The sequence below is a fragment of the Agelaius tricolor genome, unplaced genomic scaffold, assembly GCF_023055355.1.
Source record: "Agelaius tricolor isolate 1412-34295 unplaced genomic scaffold, bAgeTri1.0.p SCAF_89, whole genome shotgun sequence".
In the NCBI taxonomy this organism is placed as follows: domain Eukaryota; kingdom Metazoa; phylum Chordata; class Aves; order Passeriformes; family Icteridae; genus Agelaius; species Agelaius tricolor.
Genome location: NW_027269349.1, coordinates 493,222 through 505,500, shown reverse-complemented (window position 1 = coordinate 505,500; position 12,279 = coordinate 493,222). Strand labels below are relative to the sequence as shown.

At 42.3% G+C, this 12,279-nt stretch overlaps 1 protein-coding gene across 1 annotated transcript; it reads left to right on the top strand.

Annotated features, from left to right (window-relative positions):
- The first annotated feature begins 1,938 nt into the window (after positions 1 to 1,938).
- On the top strand, positions 1,939 to 11,365 carry LOC139585767 (alpha-protein kinase 2-like). Its single transcript, XM_071418699.1, has 2 exons — positions 1,939 to 2,040; positions 9,655 to 11,365. Exon 2 carries the CDS (start codon positions 9,974 to 9,976, stop codon positions 11,363 to 11,365), a length of 1,392 nt encoding a protein of 463 aa, XP_071274800.1. The 5' UTR covers positions 1,939 to 2,040; positions 9,655 to 9,973.
- The last annotated feature ends 914 nt before the right edge of the window (positions 11,366 to 12,279 follow it).

Below are 12,279 nucleotides of genomic sequence, written 5' to 3'. Positions count from 1 at the left end.
GGAAGGAAGCGCCGCGTGGGGAGTGCGGGCAGCGCGGGACGGGGCGGTGAGCGGGCTCCGGCTGAGGGGAGCACGGGCACCGCGCCTGAGGGGGCACCGCGCCTGAGGGGGCACCGCGCCTGAGGGGGCGTCCCGTCGGACACCGAGAGGGAACAGAAGGGGTGCGGTTGTACCTATGTTGAAATGTGAGTGTCGAGTATCCGACTTCAAGGGCGAGACCTCCTGCAGGGTCCCCAGCTGGTACTGAGAAGATCGAACGTGGCTTTAGAGCCGGGCCTGGGGCGTAAACCAGACAAGGCCCACAGGACACTGCGGGCAGGGGTCTGCTTTGAGCAGAAACAGCTTTGTTCAACTGCAACCAGCACGACTATGGACTCTCCTCATTGTTACAACTTTGTCCAGCCTACTGCCACTGTTGAAGCACGCAGTGTAAGGCACCTTGCATCCTTAGGGAGGGAGAAGAGGGGCTGCTCGGGAAAAGCCTCCCAAGGAGCTATTCCCATGAGTGATGGTCATCACTGCAAATGGACAGGTGATCTGAGGTGAATTCTCACCTCTCTGTTGTCATTATAGTACAAAGGTTCTATTATCATTACAAGGGTTGCATATTGGTAGAGTTTCATACCTCCTTGATGTTTCTTGTAGGCAGCTCCTCTAAGCACTAACTCTTCCTTGCCCTTACAGTAGCCAACTAACTCCCACTCTCACCAATCCACTCTTTTATAACACTCTTCTTATTGGCTGCAGGTGTGGCCTGTTGACATCAGGCCTGCTCCTAATCTTTAGTAATTAACCCAGCTGCAACTCTTTAGGGGATAAGATTACATTCTGTACCACCTTCATTTACCCATACTGTATCCCCCTACACTCTTTGGTATTGCACCTTGCTCAAAGTGGACTCGAAGTGCCTAAGAAGGTAATTTTACAAACATTTTTAATCAGCGTTCAGGTAGCTCAGAGAGGTGGTAGATGCCCCATCATTAGAGGTGTTCAGGATCAGGTTGGATGGGGCTTGGAGCAACTTAGTGTGGTGGAAGGTGTTTCTGCCCATGTTGGTGTAGGACTGTACGACCCTTAAAGGTCCCTTCCAACCCAAACTGTTCCGATTTGAATGTGGCTGCCTCTCATTTCTTTGGGGGTTATCTTGACTGTTAGGCTCTCAATATCCTTATTGCTATTTCTGGATGAGGGTGGTTGGAAGTGCTGTATTTACTGCTGAAGACCTGTTTCTTATCTGTATAGATAACACTGGGAGCAAGGAGTATTTAGCACAGTAGTATCTTGTAACCAGTTTTAGCTGCATGTCCTTCAAAATGCTTAAGAAAAAGCATGGCACAAAAGTTGCTTTTCAGCCTCTTTCAGATCCCTTGAGCTTAGGGCAGTTTGTGCAATTCATTCCAGTTTGCCCTGTGTGAGACTTGTCTCCTTGGGTACCAAGAGTGGAAATACTTTCTTACTTCAGGATTTGCTTATTTGCCTTTGAGGGATGAGAATCATTAGGTGAATTTCTGTGTAGAGATTTTGAAAAGTTCACTGTCCACCTTTGATTTCCTCAGCCTGCTTGTTAGGTAGACACTGTGGATTTTCTCATGCTCAGCAGAACTTTCGTGTGCTTAACTTGCAGCAAGTAAGAAATTCCCAATGTGCCTAGGAGAGCAGTTAGGCACATGCCTAAAAAAACAAGCCTGTGCTTTGTTATGAAAAGCTAAGGCCAACACTTCCTCTGTCTCAAGGCCATTAGGAAATTCCTATGGACTTCTATGGAAGTAGGATGTGCCCTCTCCTCACTGCCAACTCCCTGCCTGGCGGAGGTTTTCCCAGGAAGGGCCATCTGCTGCATGTAATGAAATCGTCTCTCTTAAAAGTCAAACTGTTCAGTGATCAGACTCCCTATCCTGAGGTCACACTCCAAACACCAGCGAAGCCGTCGCGCTGGCTTGCAGCTCCAAACAACACGCACAAATTCAGCCTCCTTTGTCTCCAGCAGGGAAGCCCAGCCCAGGACCAGCCTATCCCAGAACATCCACAAAGAGCTCGAGGGTAAGTGAGGGGTCAGGGTGTTTGGACTTTGAAAATTATTTTTCTGTTTTTCTCCTGTGGGAAATTGAATGTGAATCATAAAAGTCTAATTTAAGAAGAAGAGAAAGTTAGTTTTATTATCAATGCACTACATGGATATAGTGATTTATACTGCTATTGACCAGGAAATGGGATTTGTTATTTCCTTCTGCTAAAGAAGAGCCATTTTTGTTTATCCTGATAGATTTGGGTCTTTCTAAATGTGTTGCATTTATAATTCTGCTCACTGTTTCTGAAACTACACTCTGCTACTATTTCCACCAAGTCTCATTAAGACAAAATTGCAAAAATTGTACAAAAGCAAGCTTCCTTCTCTAAAGAGTGTGTAAGTGATACTAGGTATCCTGAAAAACAAATTTATTAATTCTAAATGTTTATTGCATGGTCTAATACTCATTAGATAAAAAGTTCCTCCATTCTTGAGAAAAAGGTCTGGTCACTTGGTAGTAATAGACGATTCCCAGGCTTCATGAATTGCTCAGTCTGACAGGGTCAGATGCTTGACAGATGTTAAAAATAGATTAAGACAGATCAGTGTTAAGAGTTGTGCTGTGATTGCTTGTTTTAATTACTCTATATTAAGGTGTTTGTTTGACATGTGCAGAACCAGTCATTTATTATTCTATTTAGCTGATGAATTATGGCTGAGGTGTTTTTATAGTGTGGGGCTGTTTACAGTGGGTACTTCACTAATCAAAATGTTGTCAAAAAGCTTTGGATATTGGCAGCTGAAGAACTGCAATGTATCACAGAATTTTGGCAAGGGCATATTTTCCAGACATCTGCTTTTTGAGCAGCCACAACTTCACTGATGTTTTTCTTACCTAGACCTTGTTAATCCAACAAATAGTGTGATAACTGGTTTTGATAATACAGCGTTTCTGTAGTTTGGTTTCTGACACTGTGCAGTCTTTGACAAGTATGCTGCTCGAGGTGTACCATTTGGTTGTGGTATCTCAAAGGACTGGAAAAGAATAATGTGGTTATTTGTATCTGAGACAGAACTGAACCAGGCAGAACTCCTGTGAGGTGAAGAAACAAGCAGAAAATGCATAATTGTAAATCTGTGCACCCATGGGTTGTCATTACTACCCCATCAAATGTTACACTCTGTAGTAGGCTCAGTGCTGTACAAATCCTTACTATAGCCTTGTGGTGAGTAGGGTTCACAAAGTTACAGAGCATCTGGAATTCTGGTTTCTGTTCTTTCAGAGATTGTAACTTTTACAAGGTAACAATTTAAGAATGCAACCATGATCACAACACATTTGGAAAATGTTTTTATGGTGTTCCGAGTTGGAAAGCTTGTACAGACCAGGAATGGCAGATCAGAAATTTCATGTGGAACTAGATTCCATTAGTACTTACAGGTGCACTGAACTTAAAAGATTCCCAATGTCAGTATTGATGAAATTTTGAACCAAAAACTTTTGAAATCTTTAATTTCTGTTAAAGGAAAAGTTTAAACAGAGAACATCAGGAAAAGCATTTAAACATAGCAAAACATTCATGGCAACCTTTCTGGAAAGATAAAGTTATATGTTCTAGACCATAAGTATATTGTATGTATTTCCATACGGGGCATATAATACCTCATTTAAGAAATACAAATTGGTGTGTAATGTCTGTGTTAATTGTATAACTGAAAAGTCTTATGTTTTGTTTTACTTTGGAAGAAGAAGAATGTAGCATTTCAAAAGATCTCTGTTGAGAGGTGCCCTGCATGAGGAGTAAAAAAATATGTATGTTCCCAGATACAAAACAGATGGCAGGGTGGGAATGGTGATTGGATGCAATTATACCTGTTGACTTTTTAGAGGAGCTAAACAAAATATATGCAAAGTTCTGTAGGAAAGCTAAGACATATTTGAGGGACATTCCAGGGAGAATGGCAAGGGAAGTAGCATTAACCTTGGAGCATGGCAGCATTTAGGCAGGACACTCAGATTTCACAGGTGACAGGTTTTTTGTTATACATATGGTACTGTAGTTGGTCAACCTTGTGATCCTGTGGTTAGTGGAGATTCCTTTCTTTCTTTTTTTTTTTTTTTTATTATTTATTATTTATTGTTTCTGTTCTACTTTTGCTGCTTTCTGTTCCTTTAATCAATATTTCTTACATCCTGCTGTTCGTACCAGCAAGCTTTCTGGCTGGATCTATGTAATATATAACCACTTCTGTTCATCATCAAGACAAGTTCTCTGGTTATTGGTGGTTTGGTTTGGAAATATTTCATGTTCATCTCACATGAAGTCTAATTATATTGACCAAATATATTATATTTCTTTGTGGTTTAGCTACCTGCCAGTAAAGCATCTTTTAAAGGGATGTATGAGAATGTATGATGTATGCTCAGGGAGGTGGAGAAAGAGCTTTTGCTAAATCTAAGAACAGTAATAGGTAGGGTGGGATGGGATGGGATGGGGTAGGGTAGGATAGGATAGGATAGGATATAATTATGTTGCAAAAGAATAACTGCAGATTCCAAAGTTCAGCCTGTGGAGTGGAGGCCATAGTAGGAAGCTCAGCCGGCAGCTGGGGAGTTGTCTCAGACCAAAAAGCTCAGATTAAAAAAAGCAAAGCACACAAGCACTGACTCTCTAAACAGGATCTGTCTGCTGGAGAAGTGCTCGAAGCACAGGTGAGCAGAGCATGTGTGGCTCACATCCACATCCTCCTCAGGTGCACCTACGTACAAAGGAGGAAGGCCAGCCTTCTTGTGCGTACAACTCTGGTGAAAGTTAATCCTTGACCACCTAAGGCAAGGGCTTCTGACAGGACTGGTGTGGCCAGCAGCAGTTCAGTTCCTGCAGCCATGGTCCATGTGCCTGCGGCACACAGTGTTTCTGGAGCTCTCTCTCATGGTTCAGGTGTCCCAGAACTGCTGTCAGCTCAGTGTAGAGAGCCCAGCGTGTTGGTTGATGAAAGGCTGTTTCCCAGGGTGAGCCACTGTGGCTTTATCACTGTCATTCCCCAGTGTTCTGCTGAGATATCCCCCGTGTGGGCTCACTCCGCCTCTCCCTTCCCTCTCCTCTCGCTGCGTGGGCATGAGGCAGCTCCTTGGCAGGGCCTGCTCTGAGTGGGAGCTTTGGGGGTCACAGCTTGGCTCCATCGAGGGTGGGCATTGGCCAGGTACTCACCGTGCCATGGGAACGTGCGGGATGGGCCTTGAGCCCAGGGCTGGGGCTGCACAGATAACGGGAGCTGGTCAGCAAGGTCAGGGACCAGAGAGTGCTGCTGAAAGATAGGAGGGAATCCTACTGAGAAGGGTGTGGGCCAAGGAGGGCCTGCACACAAAACAGAGATTACTCCGTGAATAGGTCTTAAATAAAAGAAAAATGCTTCAGAGAGGTCATAAAGGGTGTTTTCCCACTGACTCTAGAGGACATGAACCTCACAGAAAGGCACAAATTCACTTCTGGGTTGCTAAAATGCATAAGCTTCCTGTAGAAAGAATTTCTGTGATTATAAAATCGCTTACAAAGAATGTGAAAAACAGAGATCACTGCTTAGAGTTTTTAAAAGTTTAATGATAATAATAATAATGATAGTAATAGTAATAGGATAAAAAAGGACAATATTTCCAGTGCTGGAGGGGGGGGTGGGGGATACAGACAATGTTATCTTTATACAGTTACATCAGTAAGATACATGCATATTCTTGTGTTTCATGCATTATTCAAATGTTCTTTTGAACTTTCTGATGTTTTGAGAACTCCTTTGTTCGACTTCTTCATACTCCAGCTTATCTGCATGACATGCTGGGTGTCAGGTCAATATATTTTATTTCTTTTTGTGTCTCCATCCTGCTGTTTCACATCCTCTGATACGATTTTAGTATGTCCTCCTTAATTTTAACATGGTATTCTCTAATTGTCCTCTGGTGCTCTGGTTTGTGTCATGGTTATCTTATCACTTGGACAGGTTGGTCAGTGGATGACCTTGCACTGTTTTTGGTTACACAAAAGCCTTTTTTTCCCACATCTTATGTTTTGCTAAGGTCTATAACACAGTACATTCATCACACTATTATTTCCGTAAGTGATACATAGCTATTATATTCATTACACTACTATTTCTATGAGCAACACAGTGCATATTTTAGCTGATAGATTATATTATATTAACATGCAGCTAAAACCAGTTATAATTGATACTATTTCTAAATAGTTATAATCACTAACAGCACGCATAGGCTAATGCTTAAATGCAAAAGCCAATATTATCTGGTCATTTTTCACAGGAGGATTTTCATTTTGGTAATAATTTAATAAAGTAGGTAAAATGTGATGCAAGAGAGAAAATTTAATGGCCAGTTTTTAAGTTTAATCAAGTTTATATTTTTCATTAGTTAATTTTTTTTCTGACATTAGGAATAATCCCTCTGAAATCACTAGAAGTGGCTTTGTCACCAGAACTACCTACAAAATATAAAATAATTTAAATTTCTTTTCTTTACATGTTGAAGTGTAATTCAAAACTGTTTTGATCTCAATTGAAATAAATTATCTAATATTGAACATATTTAATAATGTATAAAAAATAAGGTTCAATTGGGAGTGATGTCATTTCAAGGAAGATAATATTAAACAGTCAAATTTTATATTTAGAATTGGAATTTCAGACAATACTTTCAATATGAATAGTGAATAGGCTTTTCACAACCAGTGTGGAATTATGACAAAGTATGAATTTTAAATGAAAAATCTCTTCTGGAAATTGACTTGAATTTGTTTTATTATATATATGCCTTACAGAAATGTTGGGTGATTGTTTTAGCCATTTTGATGCTTTTCCCAGCCATTCTTTTGTTAAATACTATTTGAAATGGATTATTTTTCACAAACCCTGATAACTTCCTGCCATCAAAGGGTTTTGGTGAAGCAGCTCCATCTTCCTCTTGCTGCCTTGTTAATCTGACTGTTGCAGGTTTGCATCAGTTCAATATTTCTCCTCAATCACACCCAAGCACAGTTGTCAGGTTGCTGTTCTCATGCTGCTCCCAGCTTTGTTCTCCCTTAATCTCAGTTCCCAGGCATTGAGCTCAGGCAGGAGCAGACCCTGCTGAGCATGAACTTGTGTTTCATTTGCCTCAAGGGCTACCATAAAAATTCCCCATGGTTCTGATCAGAAATGGAAAATCTGTTTACAGAAGATTCGAGAGCCAAACCAGGCATATTTCCTGCCATGACCTGCTCAAACCTGGTGTGTGAATTCCTCCTGTGTGGCTGTGCTTCAAGTGCCTCCTGTTGTGAGCCAGGGCCTGATCATCACTGTAACATCATTGGTTTTCAGAGTGAGAGTTGGGACAAGCAGCCACAACACCCTGGCATGTTCTCGTGTCTTCTGCCAGCAAGCGTTCAACTCCCAGTTTATCAGGAAGTGAATTAATTTCAGGTTACTGGTCAATAGTTGATGGTAAATTACCATGGTCTCTCCCATTCCTCTTCCCTTTGGGAAATTCACTGTGCATCCTCTGTCACAAGTTTTCCTGATGAGCTGAGAGGGTATCGCACTAGAAGTTCTCTTTCCAGTTTCTGTCTAAATTCAGTAATTGGATTTTTAAAAAATCTTAATACTTTCTACTTTCCTCCTAGATTTAAAAAAAAATAGTATCTCTTTGTCTTGGGTGGAAACACATGCAGTTTTCTCCTGGAATGTTATTTTGCTTTCATTTATGTGGTTGTGTCTGACAGTGCATGGAAACCCAATGTAATTTTCATATGGAGAAATCTTGACAGCTCTTTTCCCCTCAATGTCAGAGTGCAGCCAAACTGAGACAATGATAACTGTCTAGTACAATGGCTTTAGTAAAGGCTCTGCATTAGTCAATCTGCATTAAGAACATGTTGCCAGAGCTCTTTTCAGCTGGGGAAATTACCTGCTTTTAAAATAATTTGCAACCTCCAAAAGAGAGGAGAGAGCCATCTGGCCTTCTGGAAAGGAAAAATGAGAGAAGCATTGAAACAATGCAACAGGAAACATTAGGCAAATGCATATTTACCTAATGAGGAGAGGCTGAACTCTGAAGGGTATTTCCATGGTACTGTAATAAATGGATGAGGAAAAGATTAATCCCTACTGCTCTGGTTTTGTCCTGTTAAATATATTCCTTGGAGTTGAAAAGGAAGGCAGTTTGATCAGAAAGGCTGCTCTGGTTGCCCCATGTGCTGTTTGTCTGGACCCCTTTCTGTACATGGACTCAAGCTGTTTGTCACACATCTAATGTTGTGCCCTTCCTGTTAAACACTTTTGTTCCCCACTTTTCACCACGCAGGTGACTGTGGAAGAGGTGCTGGTGGCAGGTTTGCCCAAAGGGAACTAAGGTATCTCTGGCTGCTTAGTGCTCTTTAGGGAGAGGCAGACTGCAGCCGGCTGTGCAGCTGCTGCTGTGTCACCAGCAGGCTTCAGCCCAGCTCCAGCTCTCTCCCTCCTGTGGCACCGAGCTGGGCCCTGCTCTGGAGGCAGTGCTGGGGGCTGAGGGACCCGGGCCAGGGCAGGGACATCGGCTGGAAACATCATTCCAGCAGAAGCAGGGAGAAGGAAAAGGAGAATGAATAGAGGTGTCTTTAAATGGCTTCATTGGATTACACAGCAAGAAAGCTTTTCCTACTGCTCTTCACCGATTCTGGAATAAATGTAGTCACTTTTTTCCAGAGCCCTTAGTCTGGCATCGTCCAGGAGGTCAAATTGACTCAAAACTGCTACAGTACTTTTCCAGTGCTACCATGTCACACCTTTTCCAAGGTGACTGATGAACCAGAGTGCTCCTAGCAGTGTACAAAAGCATCTCAAGTATCTAAAATCCTAACATTTGGGAATGCTAGGGAAACAGGGGCTTTGTTACAGGAAGAGAGAAATTATTCCATATTTCTTTGGATTCAGCCGGTGGAAGCCTTTTGGTGTATCTCACTTGGATTTTATGTGAATTCAGCATTGCCACACCACCGTGCTGCTGCACACCCGCTTGAGGGGAAAACTTGATATGAGCAGGAAATTGAAGCAAGCCTGCCTCATTTCATGTTCTTTCAGCACAGGAATGACAAATATCAAGCCAGAGCACAAGAGAATTTCTTTAAACAGAAATTGCCCTATAAAGTCTAAGCAGGCTGGTCGTTCTGGGTATTTCTACAAACAGAGTTTGGGATTTATGTCCCTATGATGCCAATCCAAGGAATAGCCTGCTGTTGTGCCAATGTGACCACCAAAGCGGCAGGTAGCTGTAGCAGTGGTGTCTATGTGGAAATGTACATTGTCTGCAGGTTCCTGTTTGCATTTAGAAAAGTTGAAAGGCTGTGTACTAGAGCCCCTGTCGAGGTGCCACACGGATGTGTGGGTGTGCTCAAGGTTTTGTTCTCCTAGCACAGATCGCTCCAGACACTTGCAGTGTGCTGCCAATGTCATTGCATAGACAGCCAGGTTAGGGTTACTGCCCTAATGTCTGATCTTGGGTCTTAAATAATGATTTCTTATTTTGAAAGTGCTTGCAAATATGTGTCAACTGACCACCTTTTAGAAAATATCTATAGCCATTTCAGAAGTAATTTTAAGCTTTGTGTTTCTTTTATTTGCAGGTACACAGAACAAGATCTGCACGTCATTGAGAGCTAGAATGACTTTTCTTGACCCAGAACCACATACAAAGAACAAAACTTGTGCAGAATTTGTTGTTGTCCTAAATGAACTTGTGACAGTCTTCAGGGTAGAATGAGGAAAATGGGAAACATTTTGCACAATGCAAGAGTTTGCCCTGTGAGGGTGAGACTGTGCTGATTTCATCAGGTTCTGACTCTTCAAAAATTATTCATTTACTGCTTGAGAAACTCAGCAAAGCAGGTGTTTTGTCTCCACTTGAGAAATCCCTCAAGACACTTGCCTAAAACAGAAGACAACATGGATGTTAAGAATGTAGTTAAATCCCAGGCAACTTTTTCCTGCCTGAGGGCTTTGTCAGAGGATAGTGATGACCTGCCTCATTTTAACGGTGTGGTTGATGTCACTGCTGGAAGAGCAGAGGAGTACTGCAGCAGACAGGTGCCTTCCCACCCCACAGATGTAACCTCTTGTCACACAGGCAACTGTTGCCTTAACACACAAGACTCTGGATCTCCTCAGTCTCTGGCCAATGTCCAGGCATGTAAAAGGACTGGGCTGGGCAGACCTCTAAGCAGGAATTCCCTGCTGGGTGAGCAGGCAGACACTTCCCTAGGTAATCTCACTGATTTTGGAAAATATGGCTCTGAAAATTCTGCTGCTGTTCTGGAGATTTATGCAGAGAAAGTAACAAGCATACGTGATGACTTTTCTGATGATGACCTGGAGTACTTTGAATGTTCAGATGTGCTTACAGTGCATGAAGATGAAATCTGGAGAAAGAAATTAGAATTTTTATTGGAAAGTGATGAAGATGATCTAAAACTGGGTAAGGATTGTGATGGGTGTGCTTACTTCCTCAGTGAAATGCCTTGTGTGTTCCAAGTGTCAGATAACACTACGCCTATGGATACCCCCATTGGCTTCTGTGAGCATCAGTCAAAAATCAAAGGAGTAAACGTAAGGAGAGACCCCTCTATGTACAGCCAGTCAGCTCTGCAGACAGAGATGACTCTCACTGTTGGACAGCACCGAGATAAAAGTGCCATTTTGAAAGACAAAGAGAAGAATCAAGTGCCTGTTGCTTCTGCAGCCACTGGAAATGAACATCCCAGAAGTGAAGAAGAGACTAATGGAAGTGACCATCTGGCTGCAGGTTCCTCAAGGGACGGACCAAAGCCCACGGACACTGTCCCTGCCCAGGTAGATTCCTCTGCCCATGGCATAGGTGCTGCTTGCACCAATCAGGCTTTGGGGACAAGGACAGAAACCAGCCCCGATGGGGACATGCTGGGGGAAAGCTCACTGCTGCTGGAGGAGGGGAGAAGGAATGTGCCAGAGGGAAATGCACGGCACGCTGTCTGTACCTTAACAGAAAGTCTGAAGAGAAACCTTTTCAAGCTGTTAAACCCTATAGAACTTTGCAGATATGTAAGTAGTATAGGACAGCCTTTCCAGGCTGCAGCAGCAGGTAGGGAATCCAGAGCTCCGTCTCCCAGTCAGGAAGGTGTCTGTGCAACACAGATTCCCGAGGAAGCAGAGAGTGTGCAAATGCAGGCTGCTCTGTGTCCGACAGAAGAGGCAGATAAAGACAGTCACTGGGAAAGGAAAAGGACTTGGGGGCCGTCTGAGCAAAACCAGATGCCAGATGCGAACATCTCGTTTGGGGTAAGTAACGTCTTTATCATTTAACACAAAGAGCTGCTCTGCTGAACTCAATGCAATTTATTCCTGCTTGTCACAAAATAATGTAAAATCAAAATTACTTTGAAAGATACTATTAATGTACTTCTGAATGACAGCTACGGCTGGGAGGGAAATCTGGGTTTAGAAAAGGCCCAAGTAAAGCCTAAGCTGTTCTAATTATAGAGTGAGCCTGATAATGGTGAGAGGCACTAATGGGCCTCTGGACAGCTGGATAGAGAAATCTGATATGGAGGGTATTGCACAGGTCTTAGCAAAGTAATGCTTCTTTCAACCCAGAAAGTTTCTCAAATACCTGTTGGTATTTGAGCAGAGAATGCTTTGATTTACTTTCTTTTCAATCTATATGCAACAAACAAAACCATTCTCCACTAATGGTGCTGGAAACCTAAACCAAATCAGCAGGGGTTTGCTCTGGTTTTGTAACAACGAAGGGAATTCAATGCAGAGAGTTCATGTTACAGAGGTGAATAGAGCTCTGTGATTTTTAAAAATAAAACAATGAAAGAATTGGATATTACAGTTGAAACATACACACAAACCAATTAAAAGTTCAAACCCCTGTGGTACTGTCCATGTACTTGCATATTTTATGCTGTTGGTAGAAAATGAGCTGGAGAAATCACTACAGTTGTAGAGACTGGTATGATGCTCTACCAGTTTTCCTAAGTAGGAAAATTGAATCATCATTTTTATTTCACACTGTAAGGACTCAAGATATATAAATACTATTAAATCATGAATAATCTTATTGTCACCAGTTTTTCTAGCTTGAAGCTGTGTAGCTAATTGCACAGAAAAAAACTCATTTGTCACAAAAAAAATTTTTTCCAGTTGCACATGCTTTTCTTTGTCTGATCATTTGGGAAAAATATCTCCCAGTTCTGTAGTGTCACAGTAGA